The sequence below is a fragment of the Carcharhinus amblyrhynchos genome, chromosome 7 (assembly GCF_965287045.1).
Source record: "Carcharhinus amblyrhynchos chromosome 7, sCarAmb.v2.hapA, whole genome shotgun sequence".
NCBI lineage: Eukaryota > Metazoa > Chordata > Chondrichthyes > Carcharhiniformes > Carcharhinidae > Carcharhinus > Carcharhinus amblyrhynchos.
In genome coordinates, this window is record NC_137330.1 from 20,887,235 (window position 1) to 20,914,979 (window position 27,745).

Sequence of the window (27,745 nt, forward strand, 5' to 3'; positions counted from 1 at the left end):
GGAATTTGGAGGAGAAAGGGAGATCAGAGATGGGATGCTGGTTTGCAAACACTGAACATAATGGGGAAGTGTCATCCCTACTGTGAAGTGGCATTTTCCTGATTCAATTTACGATTCCAAAAATAGACAGTCACCTAGCACAACACAAATTACATTCACTCTTTGAAGTTTACACTGGTATCCCAGAAACAAGACTTTGGTCTGAATCTTATGATTTACTTCAATGCTGAGATGAATGTTGCGAATATTGTCACTGTTAGCAGATGTTGTTTGCAGTAAGATCACTGTAAGGCCTGGGATGTTGTCACATTTGTAAGTGCCACCTGCTCTGGAGTTTTGGAAACATTATCAAAGTGGCAGACCTGTGTGGTTAAAGATTTGTGGCTCTCGGTACTCGTTCGACCTCTGCTGAGTCGTTCCTCAGCCTGATGGTCCATCCGGAGACAACAAGAGAACGCGGTTTTGAACTCCTCTCGGAATTTGCCTTAAAGAGAGCAAGAATGTTAAATTTGTTTTTGACAGCTGTACAGCTAACTGAAGTTATTACCAACTGGACAAAGACAAAATATCAGAGCTACACCACCTCCCTTACCTTCCTGTCTGTCCTTCCAAATGATCTGATACCCCTGGATATTTAACCCCCAGTCCTGAACATGCTTCAACCATGTCCCTGTAATGGCTACTAAATCATACTCATTCAAAGAACAAAGAAAATTACAGCACAGGAATAGGCCCTTCGACCCTCCAAGCCTGCACCGAACATGCTGCCTGACTGATCGAAAACCCCCTACCCTTCTCCTACCATATCCTTCTATTCCCATCCTATTCATGTATTTGTCAAGACACCCCTTAAAAGTCACTCCCGTATCTTCTTCCACTACCTCCCCAGGCAATGAGTTCCAAGCACCCACTACTCTGTGTAAAAAAATCTGCCTCGTACATCTCGTTTAAATCTTGCCCCTTGCACCTTAAATCTGTGCCCTCTAGACCCTTCTACCCTGAGATTCATGATGATTTGTACCGTCAGCTCATTTACCTTGTTTTGAATGCTATGAGCATTTAGGTAAAGTGTCCTTATGCTAATTTTTACACCTTTTTGAATCCTAACACTTCCATTAATAGCATCTCCTAAATTCTCCTTCACTTTAACTTATTTCATAATTTACCATGTAGTTGAACCCTCCTCACCATATGCTAACCTACTGCTTTGCTTTCCATTAACCATTATACTTCCCATTATTTTACCCTTCGCTTTCCCCCCACTTGCTAGTTTAAAGTCCTTGTGACCACCCTATTTATCCTCCCCATTCGAACACTGGTCCCAGATCAGTTCAGGTGAAGACCGTCCCAATGGTACAGATCCCTTCTGTTCCAATACTGATGCCAATGCCCCACAAAATGGAATCCTTCTTTCCTAAACCACTCCTTTAGCCACATGTTTACTTCCCTAATTTTCTCATCCCTATGTCAATTCAAACATGACTTGGGTAGAAATCCAGAGATTATCACCCTTGAGGACCTGTCTTTAATTTAATTCCTAGTGCCTGATAATCCCCTATGTTATTTGTCCCAATGTGGACCACAACAACCAAATCCTCCCTCTACATTATCCTTTCAAGCTGGTCAGAGGTGTTCCTCATCCTGGCACCAGTTAGGCAACATACCATGCAGGATGCTCGATCCTGCTTACAAAGGATATATCAATCCCCCTAATTATGGAATTCCCTATAACTACCACTTGTCTTTTTTGCTCCTCCCTCGTGAATGGCTTCCATGGTGCAGTAGTCAGCTCCCTACAGCCCTTTACCTCATCTACACAGGGAGAAAGTACCTCATTCTTGTTGGATAAGATCAAGAGCTGAGGCTCCTCTGTTCCTGAATTCAGGACTCCTCTACCTGTCTCACTTGCAGTCACACCCTGCTGTCCCTGAACACTGACCCAATTGGAGGTACTTAATCTACAGGGTAAGGCCACCTCCTGAAACAAAGCATCCAGGTAACTCTCTCTCCTTTCCTGATGTGCTGCAGCATCTGAAGCTCGGACTCCAGCTCATCAATTCTGAGACGAAATTCTTTGAGAATCAACACATGCTGTAGATGGGGTCACTGCAGGTCACAATGGAATCTGCCAGCTCCCACAACATACAGCACATCACCCGGACAGCCATCTCTATTTAGTTAATTAATTCATTAATTAGTTTTGTTGTGTTTTTTAGATTTTAGCACAGATTTCCTACCAGCCAATTAGGTCACAGCTTTCCTGTGACACCACTTTTCCAGGGTTTTTTTGTTGTAATGTACACTCTGTGCTGCTTTGCTCTGCCTTCCAAATGCTCCCTGGAGACTAGGCCACAGGTCCTCGAGGCAAGTTAATTTCTGGACTCGCTGTGCTGCTCTGCTCTCCGACTGTTTCCTGGAGACTCAGTTGCGGATGACCGAGGTAAGTTAGTTTATATACCTACAGTGCCGCTGCTCCACCCTCCGACTGCTCCCTGAAGACTAGGCCGCAGATCCCTGAGGTAAGTTAGTTTCTATCCTCACTGTGCTGACCTGCTCTCCGACTGCTCCCTGGAGAGTAGGCTGCACATTACCGTGGTAAGTTAGTCTATACACATTCAGTGCTGCCTTCCAACTGCTCCCTGCAGTCAAGGCCACAATCCCCAAGGTAACTTAGTTTATATACTCACAGCACTGCTCTGCTGAGCCCTGGGACTGTTCCCTGCAGGCTAGGGTGTGGATTCCTCATAGAAATCATCGAAACCCTACAGTACAGAAAGAGGCCATTTGGCCCGAGTCTGCTCCAACCACAATCCCACCCAGAGCCTACCCCCATATCCCTACATATTTCACCCACTCATCCATCAAACCGACACATCTCAGGACACTAAGGGGAAATTTAAGCATGGCCAACTAACTTAACCCGCACATCTTTGGACTGGAGGTATGTTTGTTTATATCCTCACTCTATGCTGCTCTGCTGTACCCTCCGACTGCTCCCTGCATACTAGGCCACAGAGCCCTGAGGTAAGTTAGTTTATACACTCTCAGAGCTGCTACTCCACCCTCTGACTGCTCCCTGCAGACTAAACCCTAAATCGATATCATTGCATCAAGTACCAACATCCAACCAATCTCACTTTGTCCTATATCAGCATTCAAATCGATCTCAATGCTATCCTGTCTGTATCAACATTCAAACCAATTACACTTTGTTCTGGTATGGCATTTGAATTAATTTCACTTCGTCCTGTATCAGCAATGGAATTGATCTCATTATCTCACTTACCAGCATTCAACAATTCTCACTCTGTCCTGTATCAGCATTCAAATCAATTTCACTTTGTCTTGTATAAATATTAGAATCGTTCTCACTTTGTTCTCTATCAGCATTTGAAACAATCTAAGCATTGTCCTGTTTGGATCAACATTCAAATTGATCATATTTTCTCTTGTTTCAGCATTTTAATCGCTATCATTTGTCCTGTATCAACATTTTAATTGCTATCACTTATCCTTTATCAGCATTTTAATTACAATCACTTGTCCTATATGACCATAAGACATAGGAGCAGAATTAGACCACTTGGTCCATTGAGTCTGCTCCACCATTCAATTGTGGCTGATACTTTTCTCATCCCCATTCTCCTGCCTTTTCCCCATAACCTCTGATCCCCTTATTAATCAAGGACCTATCTATCTCTGTCTTAAAGACACTCAATGACCTGATCTCCACAGCCTTCTGTGGCAAAGAGTTCCACAGATTCACCACTCTCTGGCTGAAGAAATTCCTCCTCATCTCTGTTTTAAAGGATTGTCCCTTTAGCCTGAGGTTGTGCCCTCTGGTTCTAGTTTTTCCTACGAATGGAAACATCCTTTCCACATCCACTCTATTCAGGCTTCACAGTATCCTATAAGTTTCAGTAAGATCCCCCCTCATCCTTCTGAACTCCAATGAGCACGGACCCAGAGTCCTCAACCTTTCTTCATCCGACAAGCTCTTCATTCCAGGGATCATTCTTGTGAACATCCTCTGGACCCTTTCCAAGGTCAGCACAAAACTGTTCACAATACTCCATATGGAGTTGGACCAGAGACTTACACAGCCTTAGAAGTACATCTCTGCTCTTGTATTCTAGCCCTCTTGACATGAATGCTAACATGACACTTGCCCTCCTAACTGCTAACTGAACCTGCACGTTAACCTTAAGAGAATCTTGAACAATGACTCCCAAGTCCCTTTGCGTTTCTGATTTCCTAAGCATTTTCCCATTTAGAAAATAGTCTATGCCGCCATTCCTCTTCCAAAGCGCATAACCTCACACTTTTCCACTTTGTATTCCATCTGTCACTTCTTTGCCCACTCTCCTAACCTGTCGAAGTCCTACTGCAGCCTCCCTGCTTCCTCAATACTACCTGTCCCTCTACATTTCTTTGTATCATCTGCAAACTTAGCAACAATATCTTCAGTTCCTTCTTTAAATCGTTAATGTATATTGTGTATCAGCAATCAAATCAATGTGTTTGTGTGTGATTGGTTTGAATGCTGATACAGGACAAAGTGAGAATTGTTGAATGCTGGTAAGTGAGATAATGAGATCAATTCCATTGCTGATACAGGACAAAGTGAAATTAATTCAAATGCTGACAAACCAGGACAAAGTGTATTGGATTTGAATGTTGATCCAGATAGGATAGCATTGAGATCAATTTGAATGCTGATACAGGACAAAGTGAGATTGAGCGTGTGTGTGGACATGAACGAATGACACTTCCTGCTCTGGGTTCCACATTAAGAATGGGTAATTAGACAAGATACTCAAGAGACAGAGGTGACTGTGGATTGGTAACTGAGTCAGTACTGTCAGGAAAGAGTTGGAGAGATGAAACTGTTTTCAAATCTCTATCAAAAAAATGTATGTGTTATAGAATTATCGCTATGGCAGCCATATGACCACCAGTGGGCAGGCACAACCCAAAACCAGCTGAAATCGTGTCTTCTATAACAAATATCTTGAATATTGCTGAAAAGGGAGATATGCTGCGGAAGCTTTTCATTCTCGCGCATCAGGACAAATACAAGAATGTAGAATTTCAAATAATCACAACAAATATTCAATAAGAGGAAAATTAGTTGGCAAATTGACTCTAAAAAGCAATGGGGAACTATCGGCTCTCCGAGCTCAGCAAACTACACTGCAACAATTCACCGAAACTCCTTCAACTGCACCTCCCAAACCTGCAATCTCCATCATCTAGGGATCTTTTGTTAATGTTGGTCATATTATCCAAGGGAATAAGATGCAAGTCATCAGCACCTCAAGAATGGAAGCTTCAGTAAAGAGGCAGAAGTTAGGCACAAAGAGACAATAGCTCTTAATGAGCAAAAGTTAATGGACAACTGATAGGATTTGACCAGTTTTATAAATTTGATATTTTAGTTTTTAAATATTTTTACTTTTATGATCATTTTTACAAACAACTAACTGAAGAAATATTCCGACCAGAGAAAATTGTAAATAGAATAATAGTTATTTAAATCACGGCTTCTTTTTCTGCAGTGAATGATTCCAGAATGGAAAATTATTGGGTTAAATATTGCTGTTGCAGGGACTCTAATGGTGTCTGTTATTGTCTAACATTGACCCTGCACCCTTCAGCTCCAAACTATTTTTCCTATAAAATTGTCTGAACTGTTAAAAGTGCATCCGAGGTCTCTGTGAATAGGGAAAACATCAAGGTTATCTTGTTACCCAATCAGAATTAAGGTTTGGGAAATGAACAATGATAGCAATAAGAAATAGGGTGAATTAGAGTAAACAAATTAAAATAACAATGTGGGGAAGAAAGTGTGGATTAAGAGAGAGAGGAGAGAAAAGTAAAGAAAAAATGAGCTTAACATTTAAAATTTTACTATTTTTGAAAATTCCTCTCTGACATCTGAAGGCACGAGAGACTCCATTATTATAGTCAATTTTCAGCCTTGGGTGGATTTATTGTCAGTTCTTAACCTATCACATCATTAACAAGGTTTAATGACATTGGGATTAGAGTTAGATGGTTTTCTGTGGCAAGTTTAATGAGCAATTTACAGGCAAAAATAGAGCAAGTTCCATTAACAAAAAGGGGGGGATTAAGGCCCAATTACCATTTTTTGGAAGTTAATAGCAGGTGATAATTCAGACAGCATTCTTTTTACATATTCCCATTTAACAGTGTATCTGCTTGTCTCCTGAACATGCTCTGCCACTTATCATAAAAAACACCAAGTATCATTAGCCCTGCTGTTATTTTCACAATAAGAAATCTCACAACACCAGATTAAAGTCCATCAAGTTTATTTGGTAGCAAAATCCACTAGCTTTTGGAGCGTTTCCTGCTCCTTCGTCAGCTGAGTGGGAGTTCTGTTCACAAACAGGGCATATAAAGACACAAACTTAATTTACAAAATAATGGTTAGAATGCGAGTCTTTACAGGTAATCAAGTCTCAAAAGTACAGACAATGTGAGTGGAGAGAGTGTTAAGCACAGGTTAAAGAGATGTGTATTGTCTCCAGACAGGACAGTGAGTGAGATTTTGCAAGCCCAGGCAAGCCATTGCGGTTACAGATAGTGTGACATGAACCCAAGATCCTGGTTGAGGCCGTCCTCATACGTGCGGAACTTGGCTATCAGTCTCTGCTCAGCAACTTTGCGTTATCGTGTGTCATGAAGGCCGCCTTGGAGAACCCAGAGGTCAGAGGCCGAATGCCCGTGGCTGCTGAAGTGTTCCCCAACAGGAAGAAACAGTCTTGCCTGCTGATTGTAGAGTGGTGCTCATTCATCTGTTGTCGTAGCGTCTGCATGGTCTCCCCAATGTACCATGCCTCGGGACACCCTTTTCTGCAGCGTATGAGGTAGACAACATTGGCCAAGTTGCAAGTGTATGTACCGTGTATCTGGTGGATGGTGCTCTCACGTGAGATGATGACATTTGTGTCGATGATCCGGCATGTCTTGCAGAGGTTGCTGTGGCAGGGTTGTGTGGTGTCGTGGTCACTGTTCTCCTGAAGGTTGGGTAGTTTGCTGTGGACAGTAGTCTGTTTGAGGTTGTGTGGTTGTTTGAAGGCAAGAAGTGGGGGTGTGGGGATGGCCTTGGTGAGATGTTCATCTTCATCGATGACATGTTGAAGGATCCGGAGAAGATGTCGTAGCTTCTCCTCTCTGGGGAGGTACTGGATGACGAAAGGTACTCTGTCCACCGTGTCCCATGCTTGTCTTCTGAGAAGGTCGGTGCAGTTTTTCACTGTGGCGTGTCGGAACTGTTGATTGATGTGTCGAGCACCATATCCTGTTCTGATGAGGGCATCGTTCAGCGTCTGGAGGTGTCTGTTGCTATCCTCCTCATCTGAGCAGATCCTGTGTATAAGGAGGGCTTGTCCATAGAATCCGGTGCATCTTGGACTCACACATCTCCATCAAGGATGGTCACCTCAGCACTTCGCTGTACCACAGATAACCTCAAGATGCTCCACTTCTCCAGCTTCCACCCTAAACAGTTAAAGATACCATCCCCAATGGACAATGTCTACAGTGGGTAAGCTGTTAAAAGGTATTCTGAAAGACAGGATCTACAGGCATTTAGAGAAGCAAAAACTGATTAGGGGCAGTCAGCAAGGCTTTGTGAGTGGAAGATCATATCTCACAAATTTGATTGAGTTTTTTGTAGGGGTAACCAAGGAGGTAGATAAAGACAGTGAAGTCGACATTGTCTACATGGAGTTTAAGAAAGGCTTTTGATAAGGCACTGACTGCATGGTAGGTTGTTGCATAAGTTTAAATCTCACAGGGTCCAGGGTGAGGTAGCCAATTGGATACAAAATTGGCTTGATGACAGAAGACGACAGAGGTTGGTTACGGAAGGTTGTTTTTCAAACTGGGGACTGTGACTAGTGGTGTGCCTCAGGAATCAGTTCTGGGTCCACTGTTATTTGTCATTTATGTTATTGGTTTGGATGGGAATTTAAAAGGCATGATTAGTGAGTTTGTAGATGACCCCAAAATTGGTGGCATGGTGGACAGTGAAGGAGGTTATCTAGGATTGCAATGGAATCTTGATCAGTTGGACCAGTGGGCTGATGAATGGCAGATGGAGATTAATTTAGATAAATGCAAGGTGATGTATTTTGATAGATCGACCCAGGGCAGGACTTACTCAGTGGTAGGACATTGGAAAGATTTATAGAGCAAAGCAATCTAGGAGTACAGGTTCATAGCTTCTTGAAAGCGGAGTCACAGGTGGACAAGGTGGTGAAGAAGGCATTCGGCATGCTTGGTTTCATTGGTCAGAACATTGAATACAGGAGTTGGGACATCTTGTTGAAGTTGTACAAGACATTTTTAAGGCCACACTTGCAATACTGTACACAGTTCTGGTCACCCTACTATAGAAAGGTTATTAAACTAGAAATAATGCAGGAAAGAATTACTAGGATCTCCTGGGACTTGATGGTTTGAATTATAAGGAGAGGCTGGATAGATTGTTTTTTTTTCCCCCGGTGCATAGGAGGCTTAAGGGTGGTCATATAGAAGTCTAAAAAATAATGAAGGGCATAGATAGGGTAGATAGTCAACATCTTTTCCTAAAGGTAAGGAGTCTAAAATTAGAAGGCATAGGTTTAAAGTGAGAGGGGAGAGATACAAAAGGGTACAGAGGGGCAAATTTATCCACACAGTGAGTTGTGAATGTCTGGAACAAATTGCTAGAGGTAGTACTAGAGGCAGGTACAATTTTGTCTTTTAAAAAGCATTTAGACAGTTACATGGATAAGACTGGTATAAACGGAAATGGGCTAAATGCAGGCAATTGGACTGCTTAATGATAAAATGTGGATGGCATGGAAAAGTTGGACCAAAGGGCCTGTTTCCATACTGTAAACCTCTATGACTCTGTAATCACTTCCCAATATTCACAGGGAATTTTGAATGAATTACGTGGGTGAATTGGTAATTTTAGAAAATGCAAAAGGACTTTCTTACTGTGATAAATGGTAAAATAGCAAGCTAGTTATAAGATCAGTAATTATGGGGATTGCACTTCCTAAAAGAGCTAGCCTGCTTAATACAGTATAAGCAGTGCCTTTGTGATTAACTCACGGTACTGGGAAATGGTGTATGGCATTTGCTTAATTTAGATAGCCACCTGTGATAAGGTTGGGCAGTGTAAGTGGTGGAAACCACCCATCAAAATTAATTCTTGGTTAAATATTACAAGTTTGTTTTTGAAAATGAAAGGTGGGGTTTTAGGTTCTGGAAGTGAAATTTGACCAATCAAGCATTGAATTTATATTACATAGCTGTTGTGTGATTTTTGAGACACCAATTAAGTCTTTGTGACATAAATGAGTCACATTATATTCTCCTGAAAGCTTATTGACTTATCCCCATTTCCCACTCTTTCAGTGAAAAGTCTAAACTATATTGAGGGAAAGAACAAACAGATGATCAGGTGTTTAGCACTGACCTACCCAGTTGTAAATGGAAGGTGCTATTGACAAAGCCTTGACAAGTTGTTGTATTGCATCTTGTATATGGTACACAGTGCAATCACTGTGATAGAGGGATTGAATGCTGAAGGTGATGGATAAGGGTGCTAATCAAGTTGTTAGACCTTGTCAGTAGCACCCTCCAACTAAAAATTATAATTTTTAAAGTTATGAATTGGATATGATGCATAGTATCATGCCTAGTGACATCATATCCTATTCATAACTATAAAAATTATAATTTTCTGGAGACTGTTAATCTAAATGCTATCCCTGCCCAATTCCTATTCCAACTCTACCTTTTTAAAGAAACGGATCTGCTGATCTGATAAGAAGGAACTACATGTGACTGACTTTGTGACCTGCGGAACATCCATCTCTTCAAGGGAGTTCAAGGGAATTCTTGATATATGACTCGAGTTATTGAAAACCTAAACCACCGAATAAGGGAGCAAAAAAAACAACATATGTAGTGCAACATTTGAAATTGAGCCAATCAGTATCACTGGAAATAAGGCAATACTTAGGTTTGTAACATGTTATCCTTTTAGAAATGAGAGTGAATGAATTCATAGAACAGAGAGATTTATTCTAAATGCCACTCTGATGTTTCACAGAACAGTTGCAAAATAAGCCACTTTGTTGATTTGCAATTCACCTAGTAACATCATATAGATAATCAATCCATCTTTCAGAAACTGGGGAAAGCATATAGTGGCACAAGCTAGTATGTGCTATGAGGTTCACTGCTACAGTTCCTTGCAAGCACATGTTGAGATATTGGAGTCAGTGTGGGCTGCACTCAGGAAAGCCAGACCTTGGGACCAATTAATATCAACAACAAAGGTTTTTGGATTCTAGCTGAAGTTTTCTCTTGACCCATCATCTAAATGGGGTGGCACCATGACACAGTTGTTAGCAATGCTGCCTTGTAGCACCAGGGGCCTGGATTCAATCCCAGCCTTGGATTGTTGTCTGTGCGGAGTCTGCACGTTCTCCCCATGTCTGCATGGGTTTCATCTGGTTTGCTCCCACATTCCAAAGATATGCAGGTTAGGTAGATTGTCCCTTATTGTGCCAAGATGTGTAGTTTATAGGGGGAATAGTGGGGTAAATACATCAGGCTACAGGGATAGGACCTGGGGTGGGATATTACAGCTTCCTCCAAATCACTTATATATATTACAAACAGCAAAGGTCCCAGCACTGATTTCTGAGGAATGCCACACACCCTTCCACGGCTATGCTCTGTCTTCTTTGACCAAGCCAGTTCTGTATCCACCTTGCCAGCTCACCTCTGATCCCATGCGACTTCACCTTCTGCACCAGTCTGCCATGAGGGACCTTGTCAAAGGCCTTACTGAAGTCCATGTAGACAACTTTCAATCATCACTTTCAACTTTCATCTATCATCTTCGTCACTTCCTCGAAAAACTCAATCAAGTTCGTGAGACACGACCTCCCCCTCACAAAACCATGTTGCCTCTCACTAATACGTCCACTTACTTCCAAGTGGAATAAATGCTGTTTCGAAGAATCCACTCCAATAATTTCCCTACCACTGATGTAAGGCTCACCAGCCTGTAATTACCTGGATTATTCTTGCTACCCTTCTTAAACAAAGGAACAACATTGGCTATTCTCCAATCCTCTGGGACCTCCGCTGTATCCAGTGAGGATACAAAGATTTCTCTCAAGGCCCCAGCAATTTCCTCTCTTGTCTCTCTCAGTATTCTGGGGTATGTCCCATCAGGCCCTGAGAACTCATCTACCTTAATGTTTCTCAAGAACCCCAATACCTCCTTTTTGATCTCAAAGTGACTAAAACATCTACATATCGTTTCCCAGACTCACTCAGTAGAAGCCCAATCTATAATTTTGAAGGGCCCCATTTCTTACATAATCTCTGGATGTACCATGTCAGGTCCAAGTACTTTGGACACCTTAAGGATCTTAATGGCTTTCCAATCTGCATTATAGTATTTCACAGCTTTCTTTTAATTAAGTTAGTATTTACTACTTTCTGCATATCCCTTTCGTTTGTAATCACTGAAGCAAAGTACTTTTCAAGTATATCTTCTGACATCAGCGAATCCTTTGCTAATTCACTGGCCTCTCTTCACATTCATCATACCTCTGAAGTGTTGGAGAATACAAAATGGTTCAATATTTTTTGAAGTTCTCTCTTCAAACTTTCTCCTTGCTTTCCTTGTTTCTCTTTTCTTAAAACTTCTTTTCATGTTTTCTTCACTCACTTGTTTTCAGGTGGTTACCTTGTTTCAGTTGTTTGCACTCTTGTCTGTCAGTCAGAAAGTTCTGTGTCTCAAGTTAAGCAGAAAGTTAAACACAAAATCTGGCCTGAATTATCAGTAGCCGCTGGGGCTCCAACAGGAGATTGGCAGGTGGGGTCTGCTAAAAGTATTGCTATTGGCTCATCGGCGCGCTAATTCCCCAGTTCCGTTCCCACTTCCGGGATATTTTTGTGAAGGCAGAGATTGGGAGATGACTTCACTACCTATCTGCATTCCAATGGATAGACTATCAGACTCATTGAGAATGGAAGCCAATTACAGAAGGTCAGATGGGAATTTCCACTTGACATCCAGGTTCTTGTAGGCAGCAGAGGTCAGACAGGTTTCTGGAGACGGGCACCAGGAATGCTATTGCTCCAGGCAAGCTTAGAAATGCCAATTGCCGATCTGGGTACAGGATATCCTGTGGGAAGGATTCCTCTACCCTTCCCCCCTCAACACATACTCTCAGTGGTGTTCTGCCTGCAAAAGCCATTTTTACATTCAAAGGTTTTAAAGTTGGAGAGAGGACTCTCCCATCTTGAAATGCCCTCGCTCTCACTTACCTTTCATGACACCCTGCTGCTCCTTCTAAGCTGAAAAGCCTCTGATTGGTCCAGTGGTTTGAGAGTCTGTCTGACATCCGTAATTAGAGGTGAACCTGGCCCTCCATGAGAATCCTCCCAGTGAGTGATTGTCGTCCCACCTTGGGAACAGGTATGATAGCTGGAAACAGTCCCAACTGCTCTTTCCTACTCCCTGGAGGGATCGTTCAGTCCCCTCTAGTGTTGTGATTTTGAATGGGGAATTAAGGTGAAGCCTCTGCGGCCTTCACCCCCTGCATGTAAATGGTGCTATAGCACCAGGTCGGAGACAGCAGAGGTGTTCTTTCTGACATCCTGTCCAACATTCATTCCTCAACCAACATCACTGAAGCAGGTTACATGGCGATTATTTGATTGCTATTTGTAGGATCTTGCTGTGCATAAAATGGCTGCCACGTTTTTACATCACAACAGTGGTTACACCTCAATGTAAAGCACTTGGAGGACATTCTGAAAGGTGCTATGTAAATGCAAGTCTCTTTCTTTCACTTGTTCTTCATTTCTTCCTTTTTGTTAAACGTGTGTTAGCATATGTCTATCCTAGAACCATAGCATGCTGAAACTTGTAATGGCATATACTTACACTGCAATTTTGAAAACCTCTTTTTAAAAGTAGCCCATCTCTGACCGACAGACCTGTACGTCAGCTGGTTTTTCCGCTTCAGTTACCTCACTTCTCATCTTTTAAAATCTGCCCATTCCAATCACTTCGACTGTCTACTAATTCAGCAGCTGCCTCAGCTTTGGAACCAATGCCTGCCTGCTTAGATTGATGGCAATGATGATTTTTCAACATCTTACAACAAAGCACAATTTATGGTCAGGATTGAATCTGGATGTTTCAGCAACACAAGCCAAATTAATTGAAAAGCCAACTTACCACTCAAAAAGTTATAAATAATAGGATTTGCTGCACTGTTGGCATACACCAGCCAATGTGAGAATGTAAACCATGCGTAGAGTGTTGCTCTGTTGTTAACATTGTCGAAGACTCCAAACACTCTGAGGGAACGAACAAAAAAAAAACTGGATCAATCCCTGTGACCACTTTACTGAAATAAACATAAATTTAATTTTGAAGGCATAATTTTAAGGATTTTGTGGTGTGGCTCGTATTAAAGGTCAGTGTCCTGTGCTAGGGGATTTTGAGTGGATTTGCTTCCCGCGTTGTTTACCCTGAAAACCCAGGAGGAGGGGGTGAATTTTACTGCCTCGCGCTGGGCATGTTTTTGCCTGCAGGGGACTTGTAAAATCTGATGGGTAGGTAGCCCATCGTCTTCCTGCCCACCCAGCCTGGTGGGCGGCACAGTGGTTTGCACTGCTGCCTCACAATGCCAGAGACCCAGGTCCAACTGCCAGCTTGGGTCACTGTCAGTGCCCGAGTCTGCACATTCTCCCCGTGTCTGCGTGGGTATCCTCTGGATGCTCTGGATAGTCCGAAAGACATGCTATTTAGGTGCATTGGCCATGCTAAATTCTCCCTCAGTGTTCCCAACCAGGTGCCAAAGTGTGGCAACTAGTGGATTTTCTTGTAACTTCATTGCAGTGTTAATGTAAGCTGCCTTGGGACACCAATAAATAAACATTACATGTTAATAAGTGTAATATATCCTGTAGCCTGTCCAACCGGTAGGCCTATTGGGCTCAATTCAGTGGCAATTAGAGGCCTCAATCCATCTCTAGTTATAATAGGCTAGCCCCTGAAAGGTGGACAAGAGGGCGAAAGCCATTCTTTCAATGTGGGTGTAAGGGCAGAGAGAAAGGGTACATCTTTTGCGATGGGACATCAGGGGTACCCCAAAATTTGTGCCTCCCCGCCTGAACCTCCAAACCCCACCCTCCCACCCCGAGAGTGCCCAATTGCTCCATGCCCAAAACGCCCTGGCTTTACCTTGGTCCAATCACTATCAATCCTCTCAGTGGAGGTGCTTGTAGTCCCAGCAATGGTCATTACTGAGCTCAGACACTGCTGGGAATGCAAGACCTGCGACTAATCAAATTGGTTGGAGGCTCTCAAGGATGGGACTTCCATCCACTTAAGGGAGGAACTCCCAGTCTTGTTAAGGCTGTCCAGTGTGTAATATCACAGCAGGGTAGCCTTGATCAAAGTCGGTTGGATCTGAAACCATTGTCCCCAATGTTGAGTTTATATTTCCAGCATGCTGTGTTTTTATTTGATTCCACCATCCGCAGCATTTTGCTTTCAAAATTTAGCAATCATTGAACGTTTTCAATTGTTTTGTAATTTTTTTGTTTTTTTCCTCCGTGAAGGAGAAATTCAATGCAGCATCGATGAGCAAATTTGCAATAAATTTTGCAACAAATGCACCTGAATCATTTCCAAACTATTGTGCTCATTATTCTTTGTATTTGCTTCTATTTAATAGAGTCATTGACTTACAGCATGGAAGCAGGCCCTTTGGCCCAATTTGTCCATGCTGCCCTTTTTTTTAACTCCTAATCTAGTCTCAATTGCCCACGTTTGGCCCATATCCCTCTATAGCCAGCTTACCCATGTAATTGTCTAAACACTTTTTAAAAGACAAAATTGTACCCAATTCTACCACCATCCCTGGCAGCTTGTTTCAGACATTCATCGCCCTCTGTGTGAAAAAATTGCCCTCTGAACCCTTTTCTATCTCTCCCCGCTCACCTTAAACCTATGCCTTCTAGTTTTAGACTCCCATACATTTGGGAAAAGATATTGACTATCTAGCTGATTTATGCTCCTCATTATTTTATAGACATCTATAAAATCACCTCTAAGCCTCCTACGCTCCAGAGAAAAAAGTCCCAGTCTATCCACACTCTCCTTATAACTCAAACTATCAAGTCCTGGGAGCATCCCAGTAAATCTTTAATATCCTTTCTATTATAGGGTGACCAGAATTGTACACAGTATTCTAAATGTGGCCTTACCAATGTCTTGTACAACTTCAACAAGACATCTCAACCCCTATATTCAATGTTCAGACCAATGAAACCAAGCATGCCAAATGCCTTCTTCACCAATGTGTCCATCTGTGACTTCACTTCCAATGAACTATGAACTTGTACCCCTAGATCTTTGTCCTCTAACCCTCCCCAATGCCCTAACTGACTAAATCCTGCCCTGGTCTGATCTATCAAAATGCATCACCTTGCATTTTTCTAAATTAAACTCCATCTGCCACTTGTCTGTCTACTGGCCCAATTGATCTAGATCCTGTTGCAATCCTATATAACCTTTTTTAATGTCCACTATGCCACCAATCTTGGTGTCATCTGCAAACTTACTAACCATGCCCACTAACTTCTCATCCAAATCATTAATATAAATGACAGATAACAATGGACCCAGAACCAATCCCTGAGCACACCGCTGGTCACAGGTCTCCAGTTTGAAAAACAACCCTCTACAACCACCTTCTGACATCAAGCCAATTTTGTATCCAGTTGGCTACCTCACCCTGGATCCTGTGAGATTTATTCTTATGCAACAACCAACCATGTGGTACCTTGTCAAAGGCCTACCTAAAGTCCATGTAGACAATATTAACTGCACTGCCCTCATCTACCTTCTTGGTTACCCCTTCAAAATACTCAATCAAATTTGTGAGACGTGATTTTCCACGCACAAAGCCATGCTGACCATAATCAGTCCTTGCATCACTAAATGCCTGTAGATCCTGTCTCTCTCAAAATAGCTTGTAACAACTTACGCACTACAGATGTGAGGCTCACCGGCATGTAGTTTCCAGGCTTTCTCCTGCAGCCCTTTTTTAAACAAAGGCACAACATTTGCCACCCTCCAGTCTTCAGGCTTGAGTATCAGTGATTCAAGTATCTCTAATATTTGTCAAAATTATATTTAATATTAAAATTTAAGATATTTTACTCCATATGTCTCTCCAACCCAGCACAGTTTATATAAAGATAATCTGGTAATTTAATGTTACATACAGATCTAATTATAATTTGAATAGTTTTGAAGTTTTGAAGCCAATAGAAATAGGATGTGGTACTGGATGTGAGGTCTAGTTAATAATTCCAGACTCTGGCTACAAATCAACTATTTTTAACTTTCACTGATCACCAAATCCTCCTCCTGATTGATATTTTGATCAATGTTGTGGACTTTAATGTATTTGTCTCAAATGAATATTATTAGTAGCCTCATTCTATTTTGTGGAGATATAGGATCTATGGAGGCCCCCACAAACAAATACCTCCCTGGAGGTACAAAAAGCTTTCTTCCTATTGCATCTCTGCATAAACCATTTAGGAATTGGTTGCAGGACCATGAGCAGTTAATCCCCTTGGCTATCACAATGGCTAAGAGGAGCTGTGACAAACATGAACTGATTAACTTCCTTTTAGAATAGACAACTCATATGGATAGAACTCAGACAAAAACAGGGAAATGCAGGAAAATGGATGGGTTGCAGCCGCAAATCGTTGGCTCTATTTTCTCTCCACAGATGCTGTCAGACTTGCTGAGATTTTCCAGCATTTTCTGTTTCAGATATTAGCATCCGCAGTATTTTGCCTTTATGCAGACAGAACTGACATGGACAGAGGTCATGTGACACAATTTTGTGTGTGGATGCTTAAGTTTGGGATTTGGCAAAGATATTCTAGCTGCTAGAGGAAGCAGTGATCTTGCACTCTCTCTCTCTCTTCAATAGTCCATCTAAACTTTTGAACCCTATTTTTGCTAACTTAAAACTGCGTCTACATTCCTACAGCAGGCAGACACTCTCAACTGCATTTCCAGGAGAAAAGCATCATATCAACCACAACTTTAAACCAATTGTCTCAGCGGGAAAACCAATGTCTCTGAATGCAATCAGTGAATTCTCATTGACTTTTCTTCTTTTTAATCTGCATTTAACTTATCATAGAATCGACAGTGCAGAAGGAGGTCTTTTGGCCATTGAGTCTGTACTAACCACAGTCTCACCCAGGCCCTATTCCTGCAACCCTATCTAATCCCCCTGACACTAAAGGGCAATTTTAGCATGGCCAATCTACCTAACCCACACATCTTTGGACTGTGGGAGGAAACCGGAGCACCTGGAAGAAACCCACGCTGAAATGGGGAGAATGTGCAAACTCCACACAGACAGTGACCCAAGCCAGGAATCAAACCTGGGTTCCTGGCACTGCGAGGCAGCAGTGCTAATCACTGTGCCACCCAAGAACTTGGCCAGGTTTAACCTTTGATACTCTGTAAAGTTGTATTTTTTTCTGCGTGCTTGTGTGAACATGTGTGTGTGTGTGTGTGTGTGTGTGTGTGTGTGTGAACATTACTGGGAAGTAGGACATGTTTGTACATTTTTCAACATTTATAAGTGTTTACCTGGAGGGGTGGGCATTTTAGTATATTAAAACAAAATCTCCCTCATGTCTTTAACTCAGGAACATGCTGCCTGGCTTAATTCTTAAAAATCCCGCGCAATCAACTACAAGCTGAATTGGCAATATGGCACCCTTTGTTCTCAAATTCAGAAACTCTGCAAAGGAGGAGTGGAAATAAAGGAAAATCAGGTTGTTCCTCCTCACCTAATCCTAACACCAGTCTGCTGGGAAATACCAAATTTACCTTTTCAGAATATTTAGCACACTTATTGGAAGGTAGCAAAGTGTGAAAAAAATGAAAACCACCAGAAGCATCCGTGCTGTTTTCCGTCTTGTTTGGATCTGTTTGATTTCTGCAGCCACGGCACTTGTCCGTGACTTGACCTGGACCTTGCCAGCCTTCTGTGATGAACACTGCAGCGCAAGAGGCTTCCAATTTCTTTGGATCACCGACAAAGTCCCTGGTATCTACAATGTAAGTGAAAAAGTACAGTCTGTGGCAAACTTTCTGAGAGTGACTGTAATTTTCCCATTGGTAGCATGGTCACACACTCACCTGTCGACACCAGAGTTTCCGAAATATTTGAAAGTAGGCCAAAGTCATAAGACACAAAGGAGCCAAATAAGTAACAATGAAAAAGCAGATATGATAGACTTTGGGATAAATGTCATCTGTAATGAAAAGATAGGAAGTATAAAAACTGCACGTTGGAAATTCAATAAAATTATAATGAATTATTCTGTTCTGGCAATAGTCAAGTAAAATAATATTAGTCCATCATTTGGTTTGAATTTAAATTTTACGTCCTTCCAGTGAATAAATATTGTCAGTGGATATTTCAAGATAATATATTCAGGTATTTTGTAACATAGAAGCTCATATTAACTAGGAAAGATAGCTGATCATAGTTCAACAATTTCTTTATCTTCCAAGCTATTTAGTGGTAGTGAAATATAGAATGGGAAATTTAGAACTTTGCATGAGCTGTTAGGAGTTTCTCAGAAACCAGTGCCTCTGAAATGTATAAATTTCAATTCTGTTACCACTTAAAAACTTTACAAGGAGGCAGGATCTTAGAGAACAGCCAATGATGTTCCACAATTGGAGACACATTCTGATTGTCATTTCATAACAAAGCTGTTAAAGATCAGACAGAAAAGTCATCCCCCAAAATCTACCAGTATTAAATTACTGTAACACATACCATCCCTATTACATTTAGATGAGAGATGTTATCTGTGCAAATAACATTACTTAATGAAATTGTGAGACTGATTTTTTTTTTCAGCCAGTCAAGTATCTAACTCTCACAGGAAAACATCATCATGTTCAACGGACTTCAAAGTGACATATTGGGAAGTTCACATAGTGTATCTGGTGTAGAGACCACATTCTCTCTCAGTTTCAGACTGCCAACCTCAGAACTTATATGGATGCCAAGTGTTCCCAAAGAGGCAAGAAAATGATAGATTAGAGAGGCATCTGTGTTGGCACAAACTTGGTGGGCTGAAGGGTCTTCTCCTGTGCTGTACTGTTTTTTGTTTTCTTTGTAATTAGATCAATTCCTCACAAGATGTTTGTATTTGCTGTTTACTCAGATACTAATGTGGATCTTGATACATCGTGCTAGTAAAATGAATGTTACAAGTAGATAGTCCATTTTGGGGTGGCAGGGTGGCAAGCACTTCTGCCTCACAGTGCCAGGAGTCTGGGTTCAATTCCCAGTTTAGGTCACTTGGGTCTGTGTGGAGTTTGCACCTTCTCTCAGTGTCTTCATGCATTCCCTTTGAGTGCTCTTGTTTCCTTCCATAGTCTGAAAGATGTGCTGATTAAGTGCACTCGTCATGCTAAATTCTGCCTCAGCTTTTCCGAACAGGCTCCAGAGTATGGCAACGAGGGGATTTTCACAGTGACTTTATTGCAGTGTTAATGTGAACCTACTTGTGACACAAATTAATTAAACTTTAAAAACTTAAACTTTTTTGTCTCTCTCAAATTTTATCACAGAGATCATTTGAAATAAAAGTTGAGAGCTGTAAAATGGGCTGCCCATTCATTGTCACTCTGCGAGGTCCATAGCCAGTGAGAGGCTCTTGGGACTCGAGAACAACCAGAGAAAGACCAGAAAACAAAAGTGCATGAGTAACGATGGGTTATTTTATCTGGTTTCTCCATTCTTTATGTGCATTGCCTTACAGCTCCATCTGCTGGTGTGATTCTGCATGATGTGGAGATGCTGGTTTTGGATTGGGGTAAACATAGTAAAAAGTCTCACAACACCAGGTTAAAGTCCAACAAATTTATTTGTAGCAAACACCACTATCTTTTGGAACTGACTGTTCCTTCATCAGGTGTGTGGGAGTTCTGATCACAAACAGGGCATATAACGACACAAACTCGATTTACATGAACAATGATTGGAATATGAACCTTTACAGTTAATCAAGTCTTAAAGGCACGGACAACGTGAGTGGAGAGAGCATTAAGCACAGGTTAAAAAGATGTGTATTGTTTCCAGACAGGAAAGTTAGTGAGATTTTGCTAACTTTCCAGGCAAGTTGTGGGGGTTACAAATAGTGTGACATTAACCCAAGATCCCAGTTGAGGTCATCCTCATGTGTGCGGAACTTAGCTATCAGTTTCTGCTGAGTGACTCTGCACTGTTGTGTGCTGCACAAGAGGACGGCCTCAACTGGGATCTTGGGTTCATGTCACACTATCTGTAACCCCCACAACTTGCCTGGACTTGCAAAATCTCACTAACTTTCCTGTCTAGAAACAATACGCATCTTTTTAACCTGCACTCAATATTCTCTCCACTCACATTGTCTGTATCTTTAAGACTTGATTAACTGTAAAGAGTCACATTCCAATCATTATTCATGTAAATTGAGTTTTTGTCTTTCTATGCCCTGTTTGTGATCAGAACTCCCATCCACCTGACGAAGGAACAGCCAGTTCCAAAAGCTAATGGCATTTGCTACAAGTAAACCTGTTGGACTTTAACCTGGTGTTGTGAGACTTCTTACTGTGATTCTGCATAGCAGCTCCAAGTGGACAATATGTACATATTGCAATTTCAAAGCACTGCAACTCCAACTGAACCATAGAAGATTAACACTGATCTTCTATCAATAACATGCAAACTTAGGTCTGACCTGACTCCAAAATAATCCCATACACCTCCCTCTTCCTCTCTTCTGGCAAGATAGATAGGACTGGTTGTTTAGGCAATGGACAAGTCATCGCTGCACGGACAGCAGGGGCCAACAACTTACTGGAGTTATTCTAGTTGCCTTGAAACAATGTTTGTCAATATTTCTCCTCCAGCCACATTCCCTCAAACTTGTTCACATTCTATTCACTTTGATTCTGTTGATTGACCACATCCCCAAATAGAAGGGGCAGAGATGGCCCCTGTTACTGAAAGGATGTGTCTGAGGCGCACTTCATATTCAGCCACATTGAGCTGACAAGAACCTAATCTAGGAAGAGGGGAGAGGCGTCAGGGGATTGGGAAGAGTGGATATCATCTAGAAAGCAGTTGCACAGAGATCATAGTTTCAACTTTTAAAAAATTATTCCATTATAGATGTCTATAAAATAATGAGGGGCATAGACAGGTAGATAGTTAATATCTTTTCCCAATGGTAGGAGAGTCTGAAACTAGAGGGCATAGGTTTAAGGTGAGAGGGGAGAGATACAAAAAGGGCATAAGTGTCTGGAACAAGCTGTCAGAGCTAGCAGTAGAGGCGGGTACAATTTTATCTTTTAAAAAGCATTTAGATAGTTACATGGATACGATGGGTATAGAGGGATATGGGCCAAATGCAGGCAACTGGGATTAGCTTAGAGGGGTTTTGAAAAAAAATAAGGGCGGCATGGACAAGTTGGGCCGAAGGGCCTATTTCCAGGCCGTAAACCTCTATGATTTTCTCAGTGGTAACAAAGTTAATGTGCAGAATGGACCGGCCAATCCCTTAATCCAGCTCCTCACTTGCTCCAAAAACAAATTCAATTTTAATTCCAATTCTTGGTCCTGACAAATGAGACATACAAGATCCAAGCTAACAAGAACAGACGTTACACACAATCTCAAACTTGATCCTCCATTTGATCTTTGTCAAAAGGTCGAGATATTGTCTACATGGACTTTAGCAAGGCCTTTGACAAGGTACCGCATAGTAGGTTGTGGCATAGGGTTAAATCTCATGGGATCCAGGGTGGGGTATCTAAGTGGATACAAAATTGGCTTCTTGATGGAAGACAGAGGGTGGTTGTAAAGGGTTGTTTTTCAAACTGGAGGCCTGTGACCAGCGGTGTGCCTCAGGGATCAGTGCTGGCCCACTGTTATTTGTCATTTATATTAATGATTTGGATGAGAATACGGGAGGCATGATTAGTAAGTTTGCAGATGACATTAAGATTGGTGGCACAGTGGACAGTGAAGAAAGTTATCTCCGATTGCAATGGCATCTTGATCAATTGGGCCAGTGGGTTGATGAATGGCTGATGGAGTTTAATTCAGATAAATATGAGGTGATGCATTTGGTAGATTGCACAGGACAGGACTTACTCAGTTAATGGTAGGGCATTGGAGAGAGTTACAGAACAAAGAGATTATAGCTCCTTGAAAATGGATTCACAGGTGGACAGAGTAGTGAAGAAGGCATTCAGCATGTTTCGTTTCATCGGTCAGAACATTAAATACAGGAGTTGGGATGCCTTGTTGAAGTTGTACAATACATTAGTAAGGTCACACTTGGAATACTGTGCGCAGTTCTGGTCACCCTATTATAGAAAGGATATTATTAAACTAGAAAGAGTGCAGAAAAAATTTACTAGGATGCTACCAGGACTTGATGGTTTGAATTATAAGGAGATGCTGGATAGACTGGGACTTTTTCCTCTGGAGCGTAGAAGGCTGAGGGATGATCTTAGAGGTCTATAAAATAATGAGAGGCGTAGATCAACTAGATAGTCAATACCTTTTCCCAAAGGTAGGGGAGTCTAAAACTAGAGGGCATAGGTTTAAGGTGAGAAAGGAGAGATACAAAAATGTCCAGAGGGGCAATTTTTTCACACAGAGGGTGAGTGTCTGGAACAAGCTGCCAGAGGTAGTAGTAGAGGCGGGTACAGTTTTGTCTTATAAAAAGCATTTAGACAGTTACATGAGTAAGATGGGTATAGAGGGATGAGCCAAATGTGGGCAATTGGGATTAGCTTAGGGGTTTTAAAAAAAATAGCAGCATGGACTAGTTGGGCCAAATGGCCTGTTTCTATGCTATAAACCTCTAAGCAATATGCAATGGTGGGGAAAGAGTGGCCAAGGATAGCCTGTGTGGTTTTAATGAAAGACCAAGAAGAGCAATTCTGATTGTTCTGACTCCACTATCAGGTAAGCGGATTTAAATACAGCCTGTTAGTGGGCTGAACTGCTCTATAAGGAATGCTGGCCAGTTTGCATGTAGATCTAAAATTCCTCTAGGCAGCCCACCTGTTTTTAGGACAAACAAAATGACTGTGTGAACCTCAAACAAATGTTGGATGACTTGCTTGAGTATTCACAGAACCTAATGTCTCTTTCAGGTGGGAGCCCTGGACGCAGATTGCAGGATGGAAAGAAGCACACTACTGACTCCAGATAAATGTGCATTTCCTGTCTGCCATAACAGAGCTTCTGAAGGCCATTTTTCAGGTACCATAGAGTCAGATTCTGATGCCACAGTCTATTAATTCCTTGACTATCAAATTCTCATTTGAGGTGAGCTTTCTGTAATGAATAGATGATACCTCTTCTTTCATTTTTTTAAAAATCAATTTGTGATCTACCAAACCCATTGGGTGAAATCTTCCCAAATAGCAGGTCAGAAACCAGTGTGAAACTATTGCCAGCTTCACAGATGCCTTTACATGCCTGATTTAACAGCACTCTGTGCAGTTTCTAAGTGCTGATGAGAATTACACAGTAAAAAGTCTGACAACACCAGGTTTTAGTCCAACCCATTTATTTGATAATAGACTCACAAGCTTTCGGGTTAGTCCCTTCGTCAGGTGAATGGAGAGTTCTGGCCTCAGACAGAACGTATAAAGCACAGACAGTTTAGAGATTACTGATTAGAATGCGAATCCTTACACCTAACCTGCTGTTCAAGACCTGAAGTGGCTGACAATGTGAGTGGAAGGAGCACTGATCACAGGTTACAGAAATGTGTATTGTCTCCAGACAGTACAGTAAGTGAGGTTTTGCAAACCCAAGCAAGTCACGGGGGTTACAGATAGTGCGACATGAACCCAAGATCCCTGTTGAGACCGTCCTCATGTGTGCGGAACTTGGCTATCAGTCTCTGTTCAGCGACTCTGCGCTGTCGAGTGTCGTGAAGGCCGCCTTGGAGAATGCTTACCCAAAGGTCAGAGGCTGAATGCCCGTGACCACTGAAGTGTTCGCCAACAGGAAGGGAACAGTCTTGCCTGGTGATTGTCCAGCGATGTTCATTCATCCGTTGTCGTAGCGTCTGCATGGTCTCCCCAGTGTACCATGCTTCGGGACATCCTTTCTTGCAACGTATCAGGTAGACAATGTTGGCCGAGTTGCAAGAGTATGTACCATGTACCTGGTGGACGGTATTCTCACGTGTGATGATGGTATCCATGTCGATGATCCGGCATGTCTTGCAGAGGTTGCTGTGGCAGGGTTGTGTGGTATTGTGGTCACTGTTCTCCTGAAGGCTGGGTAGTTTGCTGCGAACAATGGTCTGTTTGAGGTTTTGTGGTTGTCTGAAGGCAAGAAGTGGGGGTGTGGGGATAGCCCTGGCGAGATGTTCGTCTTCATCAATGATATGTTGAAGACTCCAGAGAAGATGTCGTAGCTTCTCCGCTCCGGGGATGCGCCACAGCGAAAAACCGCACCGATCTCCTCAGAAGGCAAGCACGGGACACAGTGGACAGAGTACCCTTCGTCGTCCAGTACTTCCCCGGAGCGGAGAAGCTACGACATCTTCTCCGGAGTCTTCAACATATCATTGATGAAGACGAACATCTCGCCAGGGCTATCCCCACACCCCCACTTCTTGCCTTCAGACAACCACAAAACCTCAAACAGACCATTGTTCGCAGCAAACTACCCAGCCTTCAGGAGAACAGTGACCACAATACCACACAACCCTGCCACAGCAACCTCTGCAAGACATGCCGGATCATCGACATGGATACCATCATCACACGTGAGAATACCATCCACCAGGTACATGGTAAATACTCTTGCAACTCGGCCAACATTGTCTACCTGATGCGTTGCAAGAAAGGATGTCCCGAAGCATGGTACATTGGGGAGACCATGCAGACGCTATGACAACGGATGAATGAACATTGCTCGACAATCACCAGGCAAGACTGTTCCCTCCCTGTTGGCGAACACTTCAGTGGTCATGGGCATTCAGCCTCTGACCTTCGGGTAAGCATTCTCCAAGGCGGCCTTCACGACACACGACAGCGCAGAGTCGCTGAACAGAGACTGATAGCCAAGTTCCGCACACATGAGGACGGTCTCAACAGGGATCTTGGGTTCATGTCGCACTATCTGTAACCCCCGTGACTTGCCTGGGTTTGCAAAACCTCACTTACTGTACTGTCTGGAGACAATACATATCTTTGTAACCTGTGATCAGTGCTCCTTCCACTCACATTGTCAGCCACTTCAGGTCTTGAACAGCAGGTTAGGTGTAAGGATTCGCATTCTAATCAGTAATCTCTAAACTGTCTGTGCTTTATATGCTCTGTCTGAGGCCAGAACTCTCCATTCACCTGACGAAGGGACTAACCCGAAAGCTTGTGAGTATATTATCAAATAAATGGGTTGGACTAAAACCTGGTGTTGTCAGACTTTTTACTGTGTTTACGCCAGTCCAACGCCGGCATTCCCACATCATGAGAATTACACAGCCAGCTGGAGGGGCAGGGTCTAAACATGCCAGCAAAGCTGGAATTCTGAGACCTCCAAGTTAAATTTCAGCCCCCCGCCACTCCCCGATTGACAAGGAGACCTTATCCCACAAATATCGCCTCCAACCCCCATGGACATCGAAATCCACGCTCCCAAGGAATTTTGGATGCCCCTCCACACACGTTGAGACCATCCCCTTCCCCCCACCTCTCAGACATCGGGATCCCCTGATGGAAATCGGGAACACACCCCCAATACTAACTTGAAGAACAGCGTCGGAGCGGGCAGTGGAGTGAGAGGGAAGCAGAGTGAGCAATTAGGGCTTAATATCAAAAGGGCTTAGGAGAAAAAGGGCCAGGTGAGTTCATGTGGAAATTTTCAAAATTACTGCAGTGAATAATGGAGGGGCATGTGATGTGTGGTTTCTGTATGATGTGGGAACTGGTGGACCCCAGGGTCCTCCCCAGTGAACATGTCTGCAGTAAGTGCAGGTTGCTGGAGGAGCTCCAGCTCAAGGTAGATGAGCTGGCCTCTGAGCTACGGACGCTGAGGCTCATCAGGGGGAGAAAGGGGGCCATTGTCAATGGGGTGCAAGTAACATCCACCTCCCCTAGACTGGCTAACTCTAAGGGTCAGGAACAAGAGGGGGCTGCTGAGAGGAGGAAGGAGGGTGGGGAGAGGAGGCCTCAGCCTCTCAAGCTGCATAATTGGTTTGAGGTTCTTGCTTCCAGTCTGGACGAGAACGAGGGAGGTGAGGTCAGTGAGCAGACTGCACACGGTACAGTGATGCAGCAGGCCATAGGCAAAGAGAAGGGGGAAAGGAACGTAGTTGTAATTGGGGATAGTGGGGTTAAGGGTATTGACACTGTTCTTTGTCACAATGACAAAGTGCACAGAAGGGTGTGTTGTCTGCCTGGTGCTCGGGTACGGGATGTCGCATCTGGGCTGCAGAGGAACCTGGAGTGGGAGGGTAAGAATCCGGTCGTAGTTGTTCATGTGGGTGCCGATGACGTAGGCAAAATGCAGACTGAGGATCTGGGGAGGGAGTATGAAAAGTTGGGAATGGAATTAAAAAGTAGAACCGACAAGGTGGTCATCTCTGGGCTACTGCCTGAACCGAGTGCAGACGGGCGTAGGGTTGATAGGATTAAGGAAGTGAATGGGTGGCTCAGGGATTGGTGTGGGAGGAATGGGATCGAATTTATGGGGCATTGGCACCAGTATTGGGGTAGGTGGGACCTGTTCAGGTGGGATGGGGTTGGTCTGAACCGTGCTGGGATCAGAGTGCTGGCTAATCGTGTAAAGAGGACTGTAGACAGGGCTTCAAACTAATTAGGGGGGGGGAGGGTGTGAGGGTAGGTGACATTACGGGGTCTAAAGTAAAGGAGACGGTACAGGTAAGGATAGAGGCCGAGGATGTCCCAATAATAGAGGGAGTAAGGGGCATGAGTATGGTTGGTGGCGTTCTGGCAAATAAGGTCCAGGTGAAGGCTGGGATGAAGGTGCTTTGTCTGAATGCGTGAAGCATTCGGAATAAAGTGGATGAGTTGGTGGCGCAGATCGACACAAATGGATATGATCTGGTGGCCATTACAGAGACGTGGCTGCAAGGTGACAGGAACTGGGAGATGAATGTCCAGGGGTATCAAGTGTTTAGGAAGGATAGGCAGGAGGGAAAAGGGGGGGGCGTAGCTCTGCTGATTAAGGATAGCATCAGGGTGGTAGCGAGGGATGATATTGGAGCCAAGGAGCAGAAGGTGGAATCGTTGTGGGTAGAGATTAGGAACAGCAAAGGGAGGAAGACGCTGGTGGGTGTCGTCTATAGCCCCCCAATAATGATCTGGAGGTGGGGCGGGCTGTTAACGCGCAAATAAGTGCAGCGTGCAGGAATGGGACGGCCGTAGTTATGGGGGATTTCAATCTGCATATTGATTGGTCGACCCATGTTGGACGCGGTGGGCTCGAGGAGGAGTTCTTGGAATGCTGCCGGGATAGTTTCCTGGAACAGTGTGTGTTGGAGCCGACGAGGGAGCGAGCTATCTTGG

General features: G+C 43.1%; 1 protein-coding gene across 1 annotated transcript in view; it reads right to left on the reverse strand.

Annotated features, from left to right (window-relative positions):
- Positions 1-281: 281 nt before the first annotated feature.
- hcrtr2 (hypocretin (orexin) receptor 2) overlaps positions 282-27,745 on the reverse strand; it is a 66,606-nt gene continuing 39,142 nt past the window's right edge. Inside the window, exons 4-7 of the mRNA XM_080193173.1 lie at positions 18,314-18,429; positions 18,002-18,225; positions 13,298-13,419; positions 282-484 (exon numbers count right to left, since the gene is read on the reverse strand). Of these exons, the coding sequence (XP_080049299.1) occupies positions 282-484; positions 13,298-13,419; positions 18,002-18,225; positions 18,314-18,429 (665 nt within the window). The remainder of the gene's footprint in view (positions 485-13,297; positions 13,420-18,001; positions 18,226-18,313; positions 18,430-27,745) is intronic.